Consider the following 24,544-nt stretch of genomic DNA (forward strand, 5'->3'; position numbering starts at 1 on the left):
GTATGAAAATAAATAAATCATCTTGTGGAGAATTTTGAAGTCAGAGAATTACTCCTCAAATGCCCAGTGGAAAAAAAAACGTATAAAAAAATATATCTTAAATACATTTATACCAAAAATTCTACAGGGTTGTAAACATCTCTATCATGTGGATTTGTGCACATCTCACTGTCTTTAACTCTTAATACAAATTTGACAATGAAGATGGTCTGAACTTGTAGTTTTGCTAAGCTTTTGTCCAAAACACACACACTTTCTGAACATGCACAGAGAGTTGAAGTGTTGACAGGAGCTGCAGTGGTACGAATATGATGACAGCATGATGAAGATGCTCAGTGCTTCTTCCTCAGTCTGAGGTTCTTCCTTCGGCTACCGGCACTCTCATTCCTTCCCCTCTGACCTCCTTTCTTTACACAAAAGTACTTGGTCACTGTCTTTCTGCACTGCTCACACTTAACCGTGCAGCACCAGTGGAATTTACAATTACAGCTCGACACTATCTCAGCTTTGCGTTCCTCCACGGCCAGCCCGCACTCCCCGCATAGCCTCTTGCAGCTTCGCTTCTCCCATTTGCTCAAGTTCTTGCCCTTCTTGAGGCACTCTCGGCCCTCTGTGCCTGGCAAACCCAGCGTGCGGTTTTCCAGGCAGTAATCGGGGGAGTCTTCGAGGTGGACCAGCTCCTTGCGAGAGATGGGGCTAAAGGTCTCGGCGACGGCCCCCCGGCTGGCCGCGCTGTTCCCCGCTCCTCGGAGGAGATCCACCTTCAGAGCCCTGTGGTACTTCTCCTTCAAGTAGTTCCCCACTTCCCTGAATTCTGGCAGCTGCAGCCAGCAGGTCTGAGTGGTGCAGCTTCCTGACACCCCGTGGCACTTGCATGTCTTCTGCATGGTCCCCTTCACGGCCTGGAGACGCCAGAAAAAACATTGTTAAAATGTATTTATAGTTTACTGTGTTAAAGAATGCCAGCTTCATATGAAAAACAGTGTCAAAACGTGTGTGTGTAGGTGTGTGTGTGTGTGTGTGTGTGTGTGTGTGGGGGTGTGTGGGGGTGTGTGTGTGTGTGTGTGTGTCTGTGTGTGTAAAAGACAGGATGTCCATTGTCTCTTGATTGATGTGTTGTCAAATTAACTGATTGAATTGATTGAATTGAAGTTTTCCAGTTAAGTAAAAAGAGGGATGAATACATTGAAAGGAAGAAATGATAGCTTCAAGGTCCATAGCAGAGTTCCTTAGTCGTCCTCAGTGTTTCCTGACTTTACCCGACACAAAACAGCTGTCGGTTGAAAGGGGACGTTTTCTTTTCGTGAGGAGGGGATGAACTTTCTGTTGAGGTAAGGCTGAATCAAAGTTTCACATCGAGTACTATTGTCCCCCCAGAAGAAATAGGAGTATTTATTTAGCATGTTCATTATCAACATGTTTTCCAGTGTGAGAAGACCCAATGGAGAGTCCCATTGAGCGGAGCAATGAAAAAAGGGAGTTTTTTCTCTCTTTCTATCCCCATTTTTTTCTGTTACAATGATGCTCCAGGTGCCATGGGGATCCTAGGGCCCAACAGGGGGGAGCAAAGGCACCGTAAACAAAGAGCACTTCAGCTGCACGCCTGTGGTCCCCTCAGACTCCCTCGGGGCCAAACAAAGACCAACATAAATGTGGGATCCTTATTGCAAGAATAAAACTAAACACTTATTTTAAAAAGCAGCATAATACAGAACGCTGTGCAATGTCTGGCTCCCCAGGATCTCTAATTAAGCTTGCACCAGTGATCCTGAGATTCTCGAGTTGAGGTATTGTCATAAGGGGCATTCAGCACTAGTAAATAGGCCCTTCTGGTACACCGAACACACTGTTATTATTGGGGACGAGTGGCACCTCACTTATAGCGACGTGAAAGGGATGCTTGGGTGGCACACTCAGTGTAATTCTGAGCAGGGGAAAATTATTCAAAAGGTGCTTTACACTGTGCAATCAGTTGGAGGGCCAGGAGACATTCCCAAAATATCAAGCGAGCCGCCACCCAGTTTAAATACTGTAAGGTTCAAATCAAGGCATTAACATCACATACTTGCACTACATCTTATATCAAGGGCTCATCTCTCATTGCCAAACGGATGGAGTGAATTATGGAGCAGCCACTGTACCTTGCGCCCAGCCTCGTTGTTGTGGAGATTCATGGCTGCTCGTGAATCCTGTCCAGTCTCCAACGCATCAACAAACTGTTTGGAGATGGCCTCGCCAAAGCCAACGTTGTCACTGCAGCCTCCCCAGAGCCAACCATGGCCGCCTGGGAGAACGAAGAAGAATTAGGTTCAAATCATCTGCGCCATTTGATTCAAACGTGGGTATTTATGTGCACATTTTCGTATTTCTCTGACCTCGTTGTCCGTTCATGCTGTCATCACAGCCACAGTTGTCAAAGTCTCCGAGACTGCAGTTTCTGGTTAAAGTGTACATGACTCCAGCGGAGCTGATGGCATGAACGAACGCAGTCTCCCGATTTGCTGTCAGCAGAAAGACTCATTACTTATCAAATTCACACAGATCTATTTATCCTATCCAAAGTAAGTTTATTTACCTGCATTTTATGTTGCATATTCATTTTATTTATTTTATAAAACAGCTTCAAAAAACTTTGACTTAATTAGTCAATTTCCCATCTTGTGTTCAGGCCCATAAAACCAGACCTAATGGTATCTGCATTTCTAAACTTTCCCTGCATGAAGTTCATTTTGTATTGACAAACACATTTCACTCTTTGTCTTGTGTCTCTTAATGTATTGCTTTCATAAGCTGCAAATAGAGGCAGCAATTCAGGAGGATGTTGGGAAATGGATTAGTGTGTTTGTTTTGCCTCTAGCGACCATGCCCACTGTAACTATCCCAAAGCGCGATGAATGCTTCCACTTAAGGAAACATCTCTATTTCACAAAGGGGGGGAAAAAACCTCCCCTCTAACACAGAAACGTGAAACACAAGCAGACAGTTGCAAAACGCATTTGAAACGTCTTTTGAAATTCTGTTAGCTAACGTTTCCCATTTAGAGGTGGACTCTCCCACAGCCGAGCTGCAGTGTAGCGGCGTTGGAGCTGGTGTCTGGGGGCTGTGGACTTACCGCTGCGCAGGCTACTGTGCGTGGACAGCTGCAGAGCTCTCTCGGGGCAGTTCCAGCGGTCCCATGCAAACTGGTATTTGCACTCCTCTATGCCACTCTGAGCTCCTGCTGCCACACTGCTGGAGTAGATCAGGTATGCCTGCAGCAGCAGAGACATTGGATATATTAAACCCACAAGGTAATGCACGAGCACCCCTCATCCTTCAACAGTGACAACATGATAACTAAGAAGTTGAGATGTTTCCGAAGCATCTGGCATGATTTGATACCCATATATATTAGATGATATATTAGCATCGTCTTGGGGGAATAATTACCTGATCCAACCAAATTACTAGAAAGTAAATCATTTTGAATAAATTGCAGAAGCCAGAGCCCAGAAGATAGAGATCAGTCATATGCCACTTGTAGACAGTCAGTGGCCACAGATCCAACAAATCACGAGAGCCCTTCTGGTACTTCTGAACACACTCAGGGTTCATAAAATCAAATGTTATGTGTGGAAGAAAACTAGGAATGGTGATGTGAACCAGTCTCAATCGCTTTATCATTTGTATCTTCCTACTGGAGGGTCAAATGTTTAACTCTTCGATGTGCCTTGCCACTTTCCAAGAATTGAATTTCTCAAGGATTTCAAAGTGTATAACACATCAACAGGTCCTTCATGGAGATTGAACTCATTGTCTCATGACAAAAACAATATGAACTGATTAAAACATGATTCTTCTTTTTAAACTCTATCAGCCGCAGTGAATATGCAGAATTGTTGAGCTCTCTTATTAAACCAGTACGCTCTGTCCTTGGCTTTCGCCCGCCTCTCTGTGGCTTGTTCACACTGTGTGAGCGATAATATAACTAATATGTCTCAAGTGGCCTTTGGGGAGATGGAGTGCCACCTCTTTCACAGGGGTCTGGTTCGCTAATGATGACCACCCACTACAGCAATGCCTGCCCTCGCCTCTTAAAAAATTCAACCCGCAGATACGCAGAGCCTCTGAATAAGGTCAAGTGTACGGCGGGGGGGAAAAAACACAAAGGACCAAGAATATCACCGATATATCATTAGTGTCATTGTTGCATACATACAGGTACAAGAACTTGTCCACACACTTGAGTTCAGACATCACAAGGACAACACAGAAACCATGTTTTCTCTCCGTCTCTCTTTTGGGGAAAGGACAGGGAGAAAAGATCAAAAGAAAGTTGGCTTACCTTGGGTCCAGTCATCAAGAAATTATTCACTGACCTGGAAAAGGAGACAGCTTATTCACTCAGGGAAGCTCAGTGTCCTTCACAAATTCCTCTGCTAACATCTCTCATTAGTGCGCTTTGTAACATGTTAAACCGTGACACCAGTGGGCATCCAAACCTAGTGACTAACTACACTGCTAAGTTTCTTTTAGAAATGTATATATATAGAATATTAAAAATGAATGGCAATAATTGTTTTATTAACAATTTATTACTTACAATTTTGGGGTTGCCAGGTTCTGAAAACCTCCCTGACTGGTGTTCATCCTTTATATTTGAAAAGTAATTCTGTTCCAAATGTTATTAGCCCAATTTTAAATGCTCATGGGTTTCTCACTTTCTAAAAAAATACAAATAAAAAAAGTAGTAAATAAATGGCTTTAACTCATCATGTCCACAGTTTAAAGTGTTGATACGTTGATAAATGGGTTTTGGTCTTCAGCCCTTTTCTAGCTTCACAACCTGGCAACCAAAAAGTTGTTCTAACTAATGGCTTACAACTGATCTATAACGAATTAGTAAATTATTTATTCACCACTAATAAAGCCATTAGTTACAACTTATAAATCCTTTATGAAAGATGCCTTATTAAAAAGAGGTGTTGGTGAAATGCATAAAAACAGATCCAGCAAGTCCATCATTTACGTTTCCTTATTTCCAATTGCAAAATTGTTGAATTAAGTGATATTATACGTCAGATTGTGCCTTTTTAATAAAACTATATGAGAGGGAAAAAAATACATATAAATGAGGGCTTACAAACAACACAGAAAAAAAGAAATACTTGTTTTGTTTTGCATATATTTCAACACTTGCCACTTGCTGTGAAATGAACAGTTTGAGAGATGAACATCATCAGGACACCAAATGAATCTGCATAATTAAGAACATATTTATAATATTTCATGATCATTTAAACTTACCAGCAGCAGTATGGCCTCATGTGAGCCAGGAGAACGAAAATGTAATAGAAAACCTCCAAATGCATGAACATCCTGACAGGTGAGTGAGGGGGGTGACGGTGACTCTGAGCCCGTCCAAAGCCTGCAGACAGTCTAACGATGGAGAGGAAACTGAGCTACCAGCACATGCAACTTCACCAGGGCTTCCCAGATTCAAGGAGGGGGCTCTGAAATGGAGCTGCTCTCGTCCCAACAAGAGATTATCTGCTTAATTAAAGAGTTTCCCCCTTCTTACTCTCTGGGCCAATCAGAAGATTTGCACCAACGAGAGACTGAAATGATCAAAAGGGCACCCTGGGCCTTCAGGGCCGGGCAACGGTAGGTTCCCTGCCTCTATTCAAGAGCAAAGGAAGATCTCTTTAATCCTATAGGAAAAGTGTAACACTGATCCCTTGAATTTTTGGCCGGAGAAAAAAAGTTTATTTAGGCAATCTAACGCGCAGTTGATTGTCGGGGATTAGTGGAAGATAGTCCTCTGGATGACGAATTGTTAGTTTGATAGCTTACAAATACTGTTCGTTCTCGAGGAAGTAATTCGTGGTTCAACAAAGGTGTGATTGAATCAATGTTTATCACCCTGAAACAGACTATTAATCACATGGAGCCCGATACAGCCTCAAACATGTGTCACCTGACCACTTCATTTAAAATGGGATCAAACCGGCTCATTATATTTACAAAATCGGCGACAAATAAAAGCTATTTCCACAAAAGGATCGACTGCAGGTGGCTGTTTCTTATAATAATCACCGGGGGTATCATTTATCTTTTTTTCCCCCGATCTGCGCAGTTAGAGCCAGAATTTCATTGGATGAGACGATAGGTCTATTCTGATTATTATTTCGGACATGCGTAAATAAGAAAATTTGTAATTTCCTATTTCGTACAATGTGTGATTTTGTGAAGAGAGTGTTTTGTGGTACACGATTCACTTGAATGAGACTTAACATTTGCATCGCATGTTTGTAATTTTCACGTTGTCGTAATAAACATGACTTTATGAGAATTTAACAGAGAGATTATCTCCGATGATGACCCCTCCAACAGAAAATAAAAGGTGCATTGGGGCAGGCTGAAGGCCTAGCCATTGATCAGATATGGGGCATTTGCATCACTAATCCAGACGGTCCCTACCTAACACTGCATGGAGGGTTATTCCCCAATAACCCCGTCTGACCCTTAGGACCCTTTCCTTTGGCACAGGCATCCCTTTAGCAAACTTCTTGTGTGCAAATTAGGATTAAAGAAAAGTGATTTGGAGGGGAGGGGGGGGGGGGGGGGGGGGGGACTTCTGAGGGATGTTTTTGGATTAAGATTTACAAAGGAATGACAAGTAAAGTTAGACAACAGCAGGATCCATCCTGTTGTTTTATCATTTTTATACAAGACAAATGATCCCTTGAAGCGTCACCAAAAGTGCGCAGTCATGCATATATGTTATTATAACAGGTCGTTTCCCAAGAGCGAGGTGTCAGTAAACGTCCGCAATTGTCGTTCAACGTGAAAATAGCGGCCCTTCTGTCTTTTGTACACATTTTTGTCGCTGGAGCCCGATGAAATGTGCGTCTAATTGGCGCCGATGGGAATAAAACACGTAGGCCTATATCAGTGAGACTATCTGAATCATCTCAAGTCTGAGACATCAGAAAGGCTGCCAGCAGCAGCAGCAGCATTACACCAGACAACACGTCCTCAATGTTGCACAAGTCTGCAAGAATTGAAACTGCGTGACTGTCCGCAGTGATGAGGCTGAGCTCTGACTGGCAATGTGAGCAACACCGAGGTGTTACATGCCACGAAGAGGATGGCCTGACAGGCAGCAGCCAATGGACAACAGGCTGATGTCACTGTTGGGGCATCACAGATCATCGGTGGTGGGACCACTTACATGAACATTTGGACGGGACTGAGAGCGGCGGCTGCACTCTGGAGCAGACTCCAGCATTTTGTGCCAAAACCACCAATAGCAACAAGCAAATCGCATTTACTGCTTTTACACAGAGCAGACGTGTCGCTCGTTTCTTTGACTTGCCATGAAGTCATTCACCAGCAGAGGGAGCCAGTTCACAGCTCCTTCAAATGGTTGAAAGATGTGTTGATAACATACACCAAATCCTCTTTATTTGAAGAACCACGGGGAGGAAATTATCTTTTTGCTCACCCACTGCTGAGCAAATCAGGCTGTTTCAAGTTTTAAGTCTCCAAGACTGGACACATGAAGCTGCAAAACACTAAGCACCGTCTGTACCAATAGGAGTCCGTCCTCCAGGGACCCTCAAGGAATGTTCCAACAATATCTGCAGCTATTTTAAATATGTATGTTGGTGTTACAAGTGCAACAGCGTTACATGTGGGCGAGACGGGCGAGTAACGCATGAAAAGCAGAGGTAGATCCCCATCAGAATAGGCATGTAGACAGGAGACATGGCTGTCAATTAACAAGCGCAACATGTCAAAAAACAGGAGCGGCGAGATGAAGATATAAGCATTTAGAGATGTTTTAACTCCTGTTGTGTACTCATGCGATCAGTATAGAAAAGCACATTGCATAGACGGACACAACGGTCTGTATCTCTGTTCCAAGTATTCCAATTATGTCTAATACCACGTCAGTATACTGCACTATGGGAATGTGTTTAAAATAATATCCAATCAAAACATCTTTTTATGATTCAGTTACACTTAAACTTATGCTTTTTGGACATTTAACATAATAATGTAGGTCAGTGTTTGTCAACATAAGTTTCAATGACACAACCTTCATTTTATAACTTAGCACCACATTTCTATTATTTTTGATAGTGACTTATGTTTTATTCTTTTTGTCACATAAATAGCAAAGCCCTTTGTTGCTTTTAAATAGTTTTTTTTTGGTATGGTTAATATGCGCACAATAGTTCATTATCAGTAGCTGTTATTATTGTGGTACTCACAAGCCACTGATAAAGAAAGTAACAGAAATGTTATGATCATATATTTATTCAGTGTACGAATAAGGAATATTACAGACTTTCAACAAAAACAGCAAAACATATTTTGTCACAAGTAGAAAATTTGGTTTATTTACGGTACATACAGTGGGCAAAAATATCCTTTGAAAAAAAAAAGTGCCATTTTAAGGCATTCAAACTTCAAGAAGTTAACACTGTAAAAAAAAAGTTGCTCTGTAAAAGAGGAAGTGTGACAAATATCACAACATTATCATTAATGATATAACAAGTTTGGATCTTGTTTTAAAGCAAAATATGTGTTTGGTTACACAAATGTTAAATCACTGTAACCCTTTCTTAAAGATTGGTTGAATGGTCCCTCTTTGTCATTATAAATAAGGGATTTTAATTTTTGAAGTGTTCCTTAAAAACAGACACAAAACAACTGTCATTAGACAGAAAATGTAAGCCCGAATTTATTTCCATAACTTGCACTTTTAATTTTTTCATCAGGTGTGCAACTCACATAAGGCAATTGGGCAAGAGTCCTGACACATGTTTCAATAATATATAATCACACAGCACAAAAGGTAAATCCTTCATTAGCCTTGTCTGAGGGAGATCCTCTTCTCTGAGTGTATTTCAATTGAATACAAAATAAATGCAAATATATATCTCTTTTCAAGTTAAGACTGAGAAGTCTGGTTCTATGTTTCAGTCTGAGGTGGCGTCACTACTCAACCAGAGGTATACAAATTTACACCAGAGTTTCATCCTCATTAAGAATCCCTCTTGTACAGTTGAAGACAGTGGGTGTGAAAATATCCCAAAGTATAACACATCTGTACTCTATTCACCCACTCAGGTATGATAAATAAGGGCAGTTCAATTGAGTGTTGACTGTCTTGGTGTTGGCCTTGAACACAGCAGCTTATGATTTAGTAAGACGACTATCTTACCAAAAATAAAGACAACCTTAGCTTATAACAGACAAGACAAAAATAAAGATGAAACTCCACTCCTTGTGGAATGAGACAAAGCAGTACTGACTGAAGTTAGAGCGAAAGGCCCTCAGTATCGCCTGTAGAGAAACCTCACTGTTAAGAGTTTCAATAAAGCTTTCAAAGTGCCAAAGACTATTAATAAATAGCACATTAACAAATAAGATATACAGTAAATTATTCTGTAATCACTGCTCACACAGACTTATTCTGGTTGTCCTACTGCTGCCAATAGAGACTTTAAATCCCAATTTTGTGCCTGTTTTATATATTATGGTGAAAAGCTGTGCTTGCACATGTAGCCAGGTCACTGGCTGTGACCAAGAGTTGGTGAGGACACTTCAAAACTTAAAAAGAGACCCACACATTTAAGGAAAGTCTACAACTCTCAAAAGCCAATATTAGTCTCAGGAGGAGGTTTATCTTATATTCAGAAGCATGGTAATCACCCCTAACCACCACTGAAATTCTGCTATACCCGTTGCTACGTTCTGTCTCGGTTCGACACATAGGTATCAGTTTCGGAGCTTGCAGCTAGCGTGACTCAGCCACTTTTGTTGCTGCTGTCACCCGTTCGCTGTCGGCGCGCAGTGATGATTTCCTTCGACACCCTCTTCGGGTCCTTGGCCAAACCCAGGAAGCACATGGTGTCTATGAAGGCAGTGGTGAGATTCAGCTTGCAGCCGAACTCACTCGTGGCGTAGTCGAAGGGGAATGTGTGGTGGTAGTTGTGGAAGCCTTCCCCTGGAAACCAAAATGAAAAGGACGTCAGTGTTTTTGCTGAATGTCAACAAGTTAACTGCGCGAATGAAGATGTGCATGCAACAGCTACATGGTGAATTTAAATTAAAAAAAAAAAAAACACATCACAGGACGGTAGCATAGGGACAAACAGCTATTGATAATGTCATTTGATGCCAAGTTATGAGTGAATTAGGGACCTTTTTCCTTTAGATTTGAAAATCTTAAAAAAAAAAAAAGCTGACTGATATGTAATGCAATTTAAAAGCTACCAAAGACCAGGTGATCAGATTGGCTTAATTAGTCTTTTGTTATCATTGCAACCACAGTTTAGTTGCCATTGTAACAGCATGGGTGTGCCTGGAGCCTTAGGAGATACGACGCCAAAGAATCTCACGGGGCACCGCAGCAGAAAACATCTCATCAACAAGCTTAAAAAAAAAGAAAAAAAAGGATGAAGCCCACACAGGTAATACCCGAGTCTCTACTGCTCCATTTAATGAGAATTACTACAGCTGTGCTGGGTGCGTAGGAAAAGGAGAGTAACATGGGAACACTAATTCAAATGACACAATGGGTGTGATGGACTTGGTAACATAATTGTTTCCAATACAGTCATTGGCTCTCACAGTTTAACATTTAGCTTCAATGCACTACGATGATACATCTGGAAAGACTGCGTGGACATACTGTACAATTGAAAGCACAGAAGCGTCTGCCAGAATTGCGCATTCTTGTGCAATCACTCGTTAGCGTGCGAGTTTGATGCTGTTCTGCAGCTAACAATGCTCGATGCTGTTTGCAGCATCACACCCCCACGGTGTCAGCCACCACAAATAAAGTCTTGACTTGTGGAACACAGTGATACTGAAATAAGCCAGTGTCCAACTCTAAAACAAACATGTAGAGACACAGCTCAACAGCTGACCACCTCTAAAGTTCAAACTGGCGGAGAGACAATACAAACATTGAACACAAGATTAGCAAACTGTCCCACTACAGATGCCAGACTGAACTGAGGGAGCACACACTGGGGTTGATCATGACAAATAACGTATGTCGTCACAATACAGTGACACATTACTGTAGGACAAAGAATACATAATAATAATTAAAAAAGGCTGTTTCCTTACCTATGGCACTGAACGCAACCAGTCGGTTTTCCCTCGGGTTGATGGTCTTGTCGTAAGGCCTGTTGCCCCAGATGTGTGCAGCGCTGTTGACCAGCCAGGTGGCATTGAGCATCACGGCGTATCTTAAGAGTCCAGGGACGAAGTATCCCACAGCCAAGGACTCCCCCCAGAAGTACCAGGGCACAAACATTGGCACGAAGAAGCAAAGGATCACCACGGACAGCTTGTAGTGGCTGAAAGAAAAAAAAAAAGAAAAAAACTGAATCTCACACAGAGCCATTCCCACTCGATCTGAGACTAAATGAAATAAAACAGATTTATAATGATGTAAATTGACATGGAATCATTTTTTTTGGTCTCATAGCCGATTGTGGAAATGTACACATTACACAATACACTTCGGTTAGAATGAATATTGCATCGCATGTGTGTATTTTACACAATTTGATTGTTAAAAACTATACATAAAGGGTCCCATAAAAAGGACACAAATTTAATCCCACATTGTTATGAGGGAAAGTATAAACACGTCAAAATAATGAACCCCCTTTGCCTGAGAGCAGAAGTGAAAATCTGGGACTGTGTCCAGAAAAGTAGATCTGTTGACAGTGGACACCACAGGGCCACGCTGTGATTTGATCCCTGGTCCAAAATGCATCCACTATCAGTAGATCATGGATATCAGGTGTTATCATGGTCAATATAACCCAGACTACAACATCCTGTACAGTTTGGGTCGAAGGGGAAATTACTTTGAACAACAGCAACAGCCCCCTCCTCCCCCCAGTTGTTCAATTTCCATAACATAAACCGCAATGTAGGCGTAACAACGAGATATTTGTGTCCACATGAAAAGTGCTGGCAGTTCAGCAGATTGTATCAGCAAATTGTCCGATAGCTAATGTAGGTCATATTCATTTTTGCAGACGAGTTCAAGAATGTCCGGTCATCATTGTATTTCCCCCCCCAAAAAAAAAATGTATTTCGCTAGTGAGAAATACTTGGCCAGGAGACCATAAAAGGGAAGTTTTGGGAACATGTGGCCTCTCACTGTTGAGTCTGCATCTTTGAGTTCCCTTCCGAGAGACACACTTGACAAGAACAGCAGCAGTAAAAAAAAACACCAACTCTGGGTAATGTTTGCTCACCGTCTCTGAAACATAACCACTTTATCTGCCTTCAGGTCAGACAGCTCCAGTTTTTTGCCCTTTTCAATGACGTCGGGATGTTTGCGAACCATCAGCCAACCAATGTGTGCGAAGAAGAACCCCCGCGTGGCATTGTGGGGGTCTGCGTCCGTCTCAGAGTACTTGTGGTGGACACGGTGGTCCCTCGCCCACTCGTATACGTCATTCTGCCCACAAAGAGGGAGAGAGGATTACGCGTGGCACACATAGATATGCATGAGACTTTCAGATAAAAGGTCAGAGATAACAGTGGTAACAAAACAATAAATGCATAGCACTATACGATACTGAAATCACCCCACCATTGCCACGTTTTATTTTTACTGATGCGATTAAAATTGGGCATTTAAGATCTCCTTCCGGCGTGTTGTAGAAATGCTCTGCTTTCAATAATACTTTGTGTTTATATGGGGTTTTTTTCTCCAATTGCCTGATTGAAAATTGTCAAAATGATATCTACTCCTTTTCCCTCATTAGAGAGCGTCACGTTTTCACAATCAACATCACACTTGTTGCACATTGGATCAAGAATGGCATCACAGAATGTGTTAAACTCAGCAGATGAAGAGGAAACAGCCTTTAGTGTCAAACTCGTACACATCATTCTGCACAGTGAAGCTCAAACATCGCAGTCAAGGGGCAATAAGCAAAAACACCTTTTTTGAGTTAGGGGAGAGTTAAAAAGCTGAAGCAGCAGCTGCCAAGGAATACACATGGAGATAATGTGCTGCTGCAACAGCTACATCCCCCTCCTCTAGGGGGATTAAATAAGGCATGTCTTATATTTACATTAGTTCCTGTTTTACCTGAAAGGCCATGGAGTTGGCGAGAGCGAGGAAGACTCGCAGAGGAAAAGAGGCCTTGTAGGATCTGTGGCTCCATAATCTGTGTGCACCGGCAGTCACACCGAGAGCACTGATGAAGTAGCACACTGCAGCTGGAGGAAAGAGAGGTGGAAAGGAAAGACGTCTTAGGGGAAACTGTCACCACTACACTGAGATTAAGTTCACACCCGTGAGAGCAGAAGTCACTGGGACACCATGTTCTTTCCATTACACCCGGGCCTCTTTGTTCAGAGGACAGTCCTCTATGTGGGGAGATGGGAGCACGCAGGTCGGCCCTCACAGTTTTGTTGTTCTAAAACTGCTGAATGTGTTTCTATGTGAAGTCCAGACAAGACTACCCAGGATTTGAGACCCGGGGGCTTCTGACTGCCAAAGAGCATTCTGTTGTGGTGCCACACAGCTCACAATGGGATGTCTATGGGAATGGTGATTGTGCATTGTCTTCCCCGGTGAAATAATATGCAGCTCAGCATTGCAAAGATAGGGGGGAAATTATGCAGCGCGAGAGTGGAAACAAAGTTAAGACTGTTCAGTAATTCAATACACATATATAGGGGGCACACACTGTAAATATTCAGCTAACAGTTTGTCTTTTATCAGTGAAATTAAAATACTTCTAATTTGGGACACGCAAAACATTCCAACAAACCCAACTATTTTACAATCAGCCACAGGTTTGAGCTCTCAAAGAGGGTTTAACATGCATCTGTAACATGCATCTGGATTTGTAAAATAAAAATCACAAGGCCAGAGTGACTCATTCTACATGCGACATAGACCCCCAGTCTGTATGTATTGTAGTTAGCAATGGTAACACAACATCAGCACATTCTGTTCTCCAACACTGGCCCACAGGGTGAAAAACTAAACAATGCTGCGCCGCTCAGCCTGCTACAGTATAGTAAATACTTACTCCATGCGAGAGTTGCAACCGAAGCGGATGGAAGGAGAACCAGTCCGTAAAGAGCGGTGACGTGAAGGAGGGACATCAGGATGATATTCCTCCAAACTAGCGTCGTCGGTGGTTTGGGACCCTCTTTCTCTTTATAGCTGTCGTCAAAAACATCCTCCACCGTCGATGTTTCTGCAACGGCTCCTCCGATCTGTTGCTTGCCATCGTGATGATTCCTGGTTTCCGTTTCAGTCATTTTTTTCTGTAACGGTAGTGCGCAGCAGGATAAACAAAAAAACACAACAGGAGAGATGTTGCTCAGTTAAATGCGCACGGCGGGAGGCAGAAGCAGAGAGGAGGGGAAGGTACGGTGGCTGGCTGGGTCCACGCAGCAGTGTGCGCAGTAAACGAGATATCGCACTAGTGGCGGAAAGCGTGGCACAATCTGGGGTGGTGCGTCACTGCTGCGTTTTTTTTGGGTACGCCGTGTATGGCTCATCACTCATATTTCACTATACAACAGTTACCACTTTCCAACGGTTGTGTGCCCCCATCTTATTAGTGCCGTATGTCCGATTATTGGCGATGTAATTGACTAAAAACTGCAGGCGTGACAACAGGATGCCACTCCTCGTTCACAGCACAGCGGTTTGGTGGCACTTCTTCACATGGAAGTGATAACGTTGTGTCACTATTTGTTGAACCGGAAGATACCACTTTGCGCCCACACGTACCCTACCGTGTAGTATAAAAACCCATGGTTGCTATGGTGATACCACCTGTGTGAGACGAACGCCACCATTCTACACTTCCGGTGTAGCGGCTAAACGTTCTTAACGGCTGCGGTTTGCTAAGCTAGCGGGGCTATCCGAATGGTGGGCGTGGCGTGTTCGGCACAGTTTGGCCGTTAACGTTCGCTGTATAACGCTTTTAAAAAAGTTAAATGAATGAATAAATGAACATTTCTACATGGAAGTTAAAGATGACATAACGTTAAGCCCGGTCACGCGGCAGTGGTGTGATGAGAAGATAAAAGTTACGGCAGCATGTCGTAAATGTTATCTTGGTGGTGGAAACTTGTCCCCGGTCAAAACACGATAGCGACACCACTAGTCAAATACCACACTTACAATTTGCATGTGATACTCTGTCGTCTCTTCAGTAATGTCCGTTTAAATGTGTTTGGCTTCCATGTCTGCTTAAGTAGAGTCTACTCACCGTGTAGAGAAAGGCACCAAAGCTGCAGGAGATCCGGTAAAGATGAACAAATAAAGGCGAGTAACTGGTGCGTTGATCCCCGGTTACTGAAGTCGTCACTGCTGTGCTGAGGTCGTTTTAAAGCAACTGGTCGACGAGGAAATTGATGCCACAGGCTGTGATTACCCCCTATTGGCTGTTTGCTTATGTTAAACCACCCTCCGGTTTTTTTTTTCTTCACCATCGGAATGTCTCTGAAATATTGTATTTTCCTCATTGCCAAATCTATCAAATCAAACTGTTGATCTTGATATGGCTCTTTAATCTGATGAAACGTTGCAAGATGTTGTAAACACAGGTCACCTCATCGAGCAACATTATTATGTCATACAGCAAATGACTCTCAGTCTGACATTTGGCCACCAAGACATTTGCATTGGTATGACTGCGCCCTGTAGCCCCATTGGTATGTCACCCTGTGCAGTGCAAAAGCAAATTTATTTTGCAAGCTTCAGTTAATAATATCTAGTCTGAAATGGTTGTGAAACTCTGGTCAAATATATCCAAACTTTTGGTAGACACAATACAGTTTTCCAGTCGCCTACATTGAAAAGATTCCCCTCAGATGTTGATATCAACTCGCAAAGAAATAATAGGCAGAACATCTGACAGTTTATAGAAGCCTTTGTGAAACTAATGTGATTATTATATGCATCAGACTTTTTAATTTCCTCATGCATGTACGTTTGGTGAATAAACCACAAATGTATTGTGATTAAAACGGGTTTTTTTATCCTAAATGTCTTTTCTAATTTTGCTAAGTTTAGCCAGAACAGAGGCAGAACTGAGTAAAATATGAGAATAGTGAGCACATAGATGTAAGCCCCAGCACCCTATCAGGGTAGTTCAAGGGTGATTTCCCAGTCTTTCTGCTAATCCTGCATCATCATACCATTACTTAACTCAAGAGATAAAAGAGCTCCCTATCTAAAAACGCAAGGGCAGCTTGTCCCAATCTATGACCTCACGTAAACGGTGGTAACCTCTTAGGGAACATGTTGTCTGCTCATACTGTACACTCACGATGTTGCTGACCTTTAGTGAACTAGAATGAATGGGGTGTCTCCTAAAAGGATGGCTCTGAAGAAGTTGTAATGGCACCATCTGCTGCACAAATACAGCTACTATGAAGGGAAGTACTACAACCCACGACAGGAGGTGGACACAATAACGTGGACATCTAAATCCAATGTGATAGCCCTGTAGCAAATGTTAACCGTGTGAAGCTTATAATGTATACACACTGTGTAACAGATGCATTGACTCAACTCAAATCCGCTGTAAAGCACTCTATTTTCTGATATTTTACACAGCAAAAGATTAATCAGAAGATTTATGAATAAAAACAACCATTTGGTGCAGCCTTAAAAACAAAGTTTTAATCAAGCAAATAAGTGAAAACACCTGTGTGGGTGAACCATGGGTGTAAAATAATCCATTATCATTTAGCATACATCATCATCGAGTTGCTGAACCCCGCCTCTGAACAAAAAGCATCCGCTACCTCTCAAAAAGAAGCACCACTTCACAATGAGGAGTATGTGGGAACATATCCACAGGCACAGCCAGAGTCGGAGAAAACGCCTCTCCTGTGAGTTTCTTCTCGGGGTCAGGGGCGCAACAGAGCTCCCTGAAGTTCCTCATAGCCTCCCCATCCGGTTTACAGGACACGTAGACCAGCCTGCGGATAGCAGGTTGGTTTCGCAGAGCTCGGACCACTCTGTAGTGCAGTCCGGCTCGAGCAGGGTTCACCACAGCTGCGACAAGGCCTCCACCTGCGGAGCTCAGCTGGGACATAACGCCAGGAAGCGCCACCTCCGCCTTCCCCCGGACAAACTCACAGTTCAGTACATCGTTGAGAGCTGCGTTGTGTCGGGCATCTTCCACCGCCTGTTCCATGAGCTCTATACCAATGATTCTGTCCACTCTGGGAGACATGGTAATGCCGATGGCACCTGTCCCGCAGCACACATCCAGGAGAGTACCGCCAACTTTGGTTCTTCCTCCACCGTCCTCAGGGCTCGGGAAGCACAGGTGTCTCACTGTGCTGTACAGCCCCTCAGCAGCAGCCTGGTTCACCTGGAAAAAGGCATCGGCAGAAATGCGGAATTTGTAGCCCAGCACCTGTGAATGACAAAACAAAAACAATAAAAAAATACATAGACATACATGGATTTTGTGGTACCAGCTTAGTCTACTATCATCACAAATTCAGTACTTCTACGGTAATTTACATGTCGATGTCATGTTGAACAAAGGCTGTGAAAATAGTTGTACGATAGTATACGAGTTGAGTAAATTGTGTGACTAATAGACTAATAAACTAATGATCTGTACCAGAAAGGCTGCATTACAAACGGCATATGGAGTCACGGCCATTTACCAGCAGAGTAGGGTCTGTCTGGAAGATGCTAGCACATTGCATTATGGAACTGTAGGATACAGTGTTTCTGGAAATTGATCCATATTCATGAATGAAATTCAGGATATCCTGGTCTTCAGTGGTGGAATGTAAGTACATTTACCCAAGTACTGTACTTAAGAAAAATGTTGAGGTACTTTTGCGTATTTCCATTTAATGCTACTTTATACTTCTACTAATATTCATCGGGACATATTGCACTTTTTACTCCACTATTATTATTATTTAAAACATTTAGTTACGTTCTGGATTTAGGTTGTTCATAAAAAAATGTAATCAACTAACACATTATGATGCATTATTACAGGTTAAGCTACCTAGCATTATATAAAGTAATTAGACCCAACCGTTAAACATTGGTAGATTCATACTTATAACCTAGTAATATAGTCTGAAATGGGCCATTCTTTGAATAATGAATACTTTTACTTTTGGTACATTAAGTGTATTCTGATGCTAATATCTTTGTAGTTTTATTTAACTGCAAATATGAAGGATTTGTACTTGTAACGGATCGTTTCTACTCTGTAGAATTGCTAATTTAACTTAAGTGAAACATCTGAGTAGTTCTTCCACCGCTGATAGTCTGTGCTGCATATATTCACCAAACATTCTGGAAGTATGTTGTGTAAAGTCCGTCTCTATAATTTGGCCCTGATGGTGTATATATTACCTCCTCGTATATGTGTGGCTGACCATGCAGGAGCTGGTAGGGGGATTCCTCATGGCTGCAGCGAGTCATGCTGCTCTCCTGGAAAAACAGTGAGTCCAACTGACAGACTGATCCAGGCCCCAGCGTGAAGTAGTCCACCAAGTCAGCCTGGTGGAGTGCCACGTCCTCTCGGGTGAGCGCCTGTGGATGAAAGTACACTATAGCCATGGTGTGGCCCTCTGCGTTGGTCCTCACCGTGACCTCTCTCCAGTGACCCCCAGTGTGGAACAGCAGGCAGGGCTCCAGGGACGAGCGGCGGATGAAGTCCTGATAACACCGGGCTACCAGTTTGTGCTTCTCCGGCATGTTGAGCAGGTGGTCCCCGTTGACGCAGACAATGTTTCCCTTCCTGCCTGTGCCCACGTAAAAACCAACTGTCTTTGCATTCCCATCCACTCCTCTGTTCACAGAAAACGTGGACTTGTTGCGGTAGCCGTCCCTAACCGGCGATGGCAGAACAGGCAAGACAGGGAAGCTGAGTTTACTTCTGACAGCTGATGATTGGGATTGGAAGTCGCCTGTAAGATGCCCGGAGAGCTGAGAGAGTATCCTCTCCTGATGCTTTTGCTTGAGCTCAAGTTGCTCATCGTAACTCAGCCTCCACAGAGGAGTGACCACATCAGCCAGCTTCTCCTCCCAGGACAGATGATCAGTACAGGCAGGTTTCTTCTGACTTTTTCTCCACGGTTTCTTTAACGGTGCTTTCCTCTGGCCATCTGAGACAGTGTTATTAGTAGAAAACAACAGACAGGTTTGCCTCACTGTGACGTTATGCAGAATATTACGTTTGGCAAATATAACCGACCTGCTGAGTGAAGCTGACAAAGCCATTTCGACTTTCAAAGAAGTAGCTGTAATGGCTGAGGGTTCTGCAAGTGGCAGCTAGTGTCGCAAAGACGACCAGAGCAGCTTTAGATATATATCTATATACACATATATATATAAAATGAACACCACTTATTTTAAGTATCAGAGTTTTAAAACCTATCATCAGTCGAGTGCACGAAGGGCATGCTGGCGGTTTCCATTCAACTGTTGCGACGTATTATTTTAGAGCCGGGGAGCTTCTCTACGTCATCTCCGTGCGTCCTGGTGCAAGTAAACATTTCCGCTGTGTCGCGATGGACTCAAACAAGGACGAAGCGGAGCGGTGCATTAAAATTGCACTAATTTCGGTCAGCAACAACCAGCCGGACAAAGCCAGGAAGTTTCTGGAGAAAGCGCAGCGCCTGTTTCCGACAGATAAGGCAAAAAGTACGTCGAATAATCGTCTGTTTCGGTAGACATTTTATATCGGTCGGTGGGCCGTCGCTGTACAACCAAATCAGCTAACGTTAGCATAACCATCTTAGCGTTACACCAGCTGCTCCAAGCCGACACTGGTATTTGTAGTTTTTTCAGCACCCCACACCCGCGAATTCTGCAACGTATTTGGTGACTTGGTGTCTTAAATTGGTGCTTATTCGCAGGTCGCATTGACATAATTGGCGTCCTTGTTAGCCATTACAGTGCTAGCCGTTAGCTCGCTAAGCTAATGCATGATGTGATTATGATCAACACTGAGGTGTTATCCTTGAATGATATGACTCCACCTTCTTTCCAGACTTATTGGAGTTGTTAGCGCAGAATGGAAAGCCTCCCGATGAGAATGGCGGTCCTGTGAACGGAGACGGACCCACGATGAGACAACGCAGCCACGGAGAGGAGCCTAATGTGTCCGCACAGGGGACCACGGACTCGGGGAAACCGTACACCGCAGATCAGCTGGATGCTGTCAGAAAGTCAGTGAATCTGTTCTTTTGTTTGTACAGATTTAGAATGTACAGATTGAATAAACTCTCATGTGTTTTGTTCACGTGTGTCATTATGTTACCATAATGAGGTACTTGATGTCACATTAATATCCCAGGAGATGTTTTTATATCTTGTGTTTCCATTTCTTTCCTCTCAATCTGCTCACTGTCTCTGGTTGTTTTGTTTTTGTTTTTACTGCAGGATTAAAAGCTGTAAAGATTATTACCAAACTCTGGGGGTTGAAAAGACGGCCTCTGAGGAGGACCTTAAAAAAGCTTACAGAAAGCTGGCTCTAAAATTTCACCCAGATAAAAATCAAGCACCTGGAGCCACGGAGGCATTTAAAGGTACATTAAAAAGTACACTCCAGTGCTGTTCTATAGAGGACATGTAAATGTAACTTTTATGTAAATGTAACATGTTTTTCGTGTGTCTTTCAGCTATTGGTAATGCCTATGCTGTGCTGAGTAACACTGACAAACGAAAGCAGTATGACCAGTATGGAGAGGAGAAATCAAACCCAACCAGGCAGAGAAACCATCGTGATTTTGAAGCAGACATCTCACCCGAGGACCTCTTCAACATGTTCTTTGGTGGAGGCTTCCCATCAAGTAAGTAGAGGGCAGATGAACATGCGCTTAGTCGGGATGTTGTACTTTCGTGCAGTGCCATGGAGGCCCGAGAGTATTTTAGTTTTCATGTTTGGAGAACACGCCTCAGCAACCCATTGGAGAGCAAGCCAGGCTTCTTCACAGTCTTCTGCATAACCTGAGTGTTGATTATGATCGCAGTGCGAAGCCAGGCTACACACAACTTTATTGTGCTATTATCTTGTCATTAATATGCTACTGTATGGGTTTTCTTCAATTCTTTTTCAGGTAACGTACATGTTTACAGAAATGGAAGAATGCACTTTGCACACCATAATAGGCCAGAAAGACGAGAGCAGCAGAGAGAGGTAAGTCCTGTTTATAATACCGTAATAACACGTGATACCTGCTGATGTACTGTATGCTCTGCACGGAAACACTAATCAAATGTTTGTTTGTTTCTGTCTCTGGACAGGGAGGTCTGGCTCTGTTTATCCAGCTGATGCCCATCTTAATCCTCATCATTGTTTCTGCTCTTAGCCAGATGATGGTCACCCAGCCTCCCTACAGCCTTAGCTACCGCCCGTAAGTGTTCCACCACTCGGAGAGCTTTCTGAGGCTGCGTTTAATCTGCCTAACTTGGTTATTATGTCTTCCCTACACATCAGGTCAGCTGGACATATTCACAAAAGGCATACATCAAACCTGAAGGTGCTTTTCTATGTGGGAGATCGCTTCAATGAAGAATATTCGGGGAATAATAACCTGAAGAATGTTGAGAGAAGTGTTGAAGAAGACTACATCTCCAACCTCAGAAACAACTGTTGGAAGGAGAAGCAGCAGAGTAAGTTTGCAGTAGAGCTCTACCCAACAATTATTGTCATTATTGATTAATCTGCCAGGTATTTTCTCAATTAATCAGTTGAACTTCACAGTTCTGCCACTCTACAGTATTCCACCTTCATTTTAAGTTTGGTGTGTTCTTAGTTCATTGGTGAAATAAAATAACACTGTGTGAGTGAATTAACGGCATACAGAAGGATTATCTTAACATATGTCATATTTTTCGCTCTTTCTGAAACGGTGCTGAAACGCTTGTGTGTACGGAGATTGTTTTTCGTGAACGTTATTGGATGTAGCCTGAGACCTAGCGTGCTGACCCGCTCTCTTGTACTTTCAGAGGAAGGCTTGCTGTACCGTGCTCGTTACTTTGGGGATTCTGAGTCGTACCAAAGGGCACAGAGGATGGGGACTCCCAGCTGTTCCAGACTATCTGAGATTCAGGTTTTATTGGATGGCTAGAAACCACTTGTGCACATAAGGGTAAGTTGCCGCAACCATCACAGTGACATTACAGTATAACGGCAACTGTATTTTTTTATAGCTTATTTAATAGGGACAGGTGCCGTATACATAGACAAACTGAAAGCAGCTACCCAATGCAAGTATCGTAGTGTTTAAGATGTTAACGCCCCTCCTTAGAAGGACTTGTATGAAACCAAGAATACAGTACATGAACTGCAAAAACTACAGCATTTAGCTGTTTTTTATCCCACTATTTACACACTCCATTATTCCAAAAGCATACCAAATGTTTTTGGATTGACTCCAAACTTCCACGGCTGCTGTCGCCATTCATTTAAATTTAACTACTTGCCTCTAATATGTATCCAATTACGGCATTTATTCCACTTTATTTTTGTTGGTTTACTTGTTGACACATGGTATTGCGGTTGCAAGCAGGGACTGACACCTGATACTTAAGAATCAGCTATGTTGTCTCAGATGTCCTGTTGGTGAACTTTACTGCACCAACAGGAAGGGTCTTAAAAACAGGTTCTGCACACAGCAGAATTACCTTGTGATGGCAGAACTTTGACCGATTTAAAAAAAAAAAAAAGCCATCAATAAAGGCAACTTAATAGTCACTTTGATGGATTATCTGTGTAGAGCAAGGGTCAAGTCTCTGCAGGTTGGTTTTAATACTGAAATGAACAAAGACATATGACTACCTGGAAGGTGGGACATACTTGTTTTTAAAACATATTGTATGATTTGAGAAAGTAGTGCACAGCTATGTGAGGTTTGAAATTGTGTAAAACGTGCAAAAATGTCAGTGTGCTCAATTTCTTCTTGCAGCTGTTTATTAACTGATACTGAGCATTGCACACGTGGTAGTGATAATGAATGGTCTGTGTAGATGTTTTTTTGGTTGTCTTTGCATGTAAAAAAATCTAATCGGAGTTGTTTTTGTTTTTCCGCAGGTTTCGTCGGTACTTGAATCTAATTAGAAGAAATCGGTCGGAGCCCACTGAAATTGGAGCATATTTCTGCAGCAAACCAAGAGAATCAAAAATGCCTTACGTGCAGTGGGCAGCAGACCTCATCAGGGAACCTCTCTGCAACTTGGTGTAGATTGACTTCCTGTAGAACTGTGAGAAGCTTTCAGTTGACTGCTGACACTTTCTTACTCTAGTGTCTTCAGTATGGTGAGAGTCCGCTGGGCGTCACGGTGGAAAGTAAGAGCATAGTTGTCTATTTGAACGGTAAACAAAGCTGCTAAGATTAGCTTTCTCTGTCCCAGTCTTTTCTGTTTTTCCTTAAACATTTTGAGAAACCTCATGGCCTTCTCATAGACAAATGTCTGAGCCACTCACAAGGAAAGTGTGTAATTTTTATAGTTCTTAACCAATGTAAATATTAATCTTCCTTTTAACAGTGCAGGGTTTATTGGCGTTGATATCATTTACTATAATGTTATTTTGTGGATTTGCTTGTAGCCTGTTGGATCATAAGTATTGAAAATCGTTGCACAAATAAAAGTAAACCATATTTATTAAATTAACATGCTAAAAATTGTATAAAAGTTTCTTTGAATTAAATTTGTCCTATGGTTAACTAGTGCATATTTTCTCTAAGAGTCTACAGCCATGCTAGCGGTCGAGCGAGGCTGTACTTGTTCACAGCGTTGCTTTAAGCTAAATGTGACGTTGTAATGACAATACTAACTTGTTGCTGCAGGTGTGATGGTTTTCATGTTCACTATTAAAGTCCAGCGTGTGATAATTCTAACATTTGCTAAGAGCACTAAACACAAAGTACAGCTGAAGGTATTCGTTCAGAAACCAAAGTATTTGACACATTTTTACCTGATAATGGCAGAAGATGACAAGTCATTACAATTATTTTGTGGGGGACGTGAACATCAGAACCAGATTTAATAGCACATCAACCAATAATTGTTGAGACATTTCACTTTAAACCTTAAATTTGACCTGGCAATGGCACTACATGAAATGTTAATCACCAAAGATCATTAGGGTTCATCCTCTGGGAACCATGAGTATCTTTTAGTGCAGTCCATATAATTGTTGTCGAGTGGTGGACCAACAGATTGATGTTGCCATCCATAGTTACACACTCGCACACACTCATTTTGTTTTACGACAAGTCATTTTTTCATAAAAAAATAGTTTATTTGTTTATGTTCTTTAGGTTGAAAATACAAAACACACGTTTCAGGTCATATTTGACTATCAAATACACAAGCTGTTCCTTTAAGGGTGTGACTTTACATTCATAGGAAAGAAAGTGACCCATGTTCAGACATGAATCTTTACTGATTTATGTCACCAGGTGAGCAGCTGCCATGATTCATAAGTTGGTTCCAGGGAAAGCCTGATACGCTTGTAATACACTGTGGTAACTTAACTCA

General features: G+C 42.5%; 4 protein-coding genes across 4 annotated transcripts; 1 reads left to right on the top strand and 3 right to left on the bottom strand.

The window, feature by feature from the left end:
• Window positions 1–332: 332 nt before the first annotated feature.
• wnt8b (wingless-type MMTV integration site family, member 8b) lies at window positions 333–5,357 on the bottom strand (the record flags this gene model as incomplete). Its single annotated transcript, XM_079168322.1, has 6 exons — window positions 333–902; window positions 2,142–2,284; window positions 2,376–2,501; window positions 3,113–3,251; window positions 4,325–4,358; window positions 5,287–5,357. The coding sequence occupies 6 exons, from the start codon at window positions 5,355–5,357 to the stop codon at window positions 333–335; spliced, it is 1,083 nt and encodes a 360-aa protein (XP_079024448.1).
• Window positions 5,358–8,706: 3,349 nt separating this feature from the next.
• scdb (stearoyl-CoA desaturase b) lies at window positions 8,707–14,310 on the bottom strand (the record flags this gene model as incomplete). The annotated part of the gene is made up of 5 exons (XM_079169033.1): window positions 8,707–10,000; window positions 11,131–11,363; window positions 12,279–12,484; window positions 13,124–13,254; window positions 14,076–14,310. 5 exons carry the CDS (start codon window positions 14,308–14,310, stop codon window positions 9,801–9,803), a joined length of 1,005 nt encoding a protein of 334 aa, XP_079025159.1. The 3' UTR covers window positions 8,707–9,800.
• A 2,501-nt stretch (window positions 14,311–16,811) lies between these two features.
• Window positions 16,812–19,458, bottom strand: trmt2b (tRNA methyltransferase 2 homolog B; the record flags this gene model as incomplete). The annotated part of the gene is made up of 3 exons (XM_079168321.1): window positions 16,812–17,435; window positions 18,407–19,327; window positions 19,450–19,458. The coding sequence occupies 3 exons, from the start codon at window positions 19,456–19,458 to the stop codon at window positions 16,812–16,814; spliced, it is 1,554 nt and encodes a 517-aa protein (XP_079024447.1).
• Window positions 19,459–19,554: 96 nt separating this feature from the next.
• On the top strand, window positions 19,555–23,728 carry dnajb12a (DnaJ heat shock protein family (Hsp40) member B12a). Its single transcript, XM_079168846.1, has 9 exons — window positions 19,555–19,699; window positions 20,049–20,226; window positions 20,441–20,586; window positions 20,680–20,850; window positions 21,118–21,197; window positions 21,305–21,414; window positions 21,498–21,673; window positions 22,010–22,152; window positions 23,094–23,728. The coding sequence occupies exons 1-8, from the start codon at window positions 19,567–19,569 to the stop codon at window positions 22,129–22,131; spliced, it is 1,116 nt and encodes a 371-aa protein (XP_079024972.1). The 5' UTR covers window positions 19,555–19,566; the 3' UTR covers window positions 22,132–22,152; window positions 23,094–23,728.
• The last annotated feature ends 816 nt before the right edge of the window (window positions 23,729–24,544 follow it).

The sequence above is a fragment of the Pholis gunnellus genome, assembly GCF_910591455.1.
Source record: "Pholis gunnellus genome assembly, chromosome: 11".
NCBI lineage: Eukaryota > Metazoa > Chordata > Actinopteri > Perciformes > Pholidae > Pholis > Pholis gunnellus.

Bases quoted from the DNA above. Each gene is read 5' to 3' on its own strand.
- dnajb12a (XM_079168846.1), top strand. From the start codon at position 19,567: ATGGACTCAAACAAGGACGAAGCGGAGCGGTGCATTAAAATTGCACTA. The intron at 20,851-21,117 runs GTAAGTAGAGGG...ATTCTTTTTCAG, and splicing joins TGGTGGAGGCTTCCCATCAA to GTAACGTACATGTTTACAGA. The intron at 21,198-21,304 runs GTAAGTCCTGTT...GTCTCTGGACAG, and splicing joins GACGAGAGCAGCAGAGAGAG to GGAGGTCTGGCTCTGTTTAT.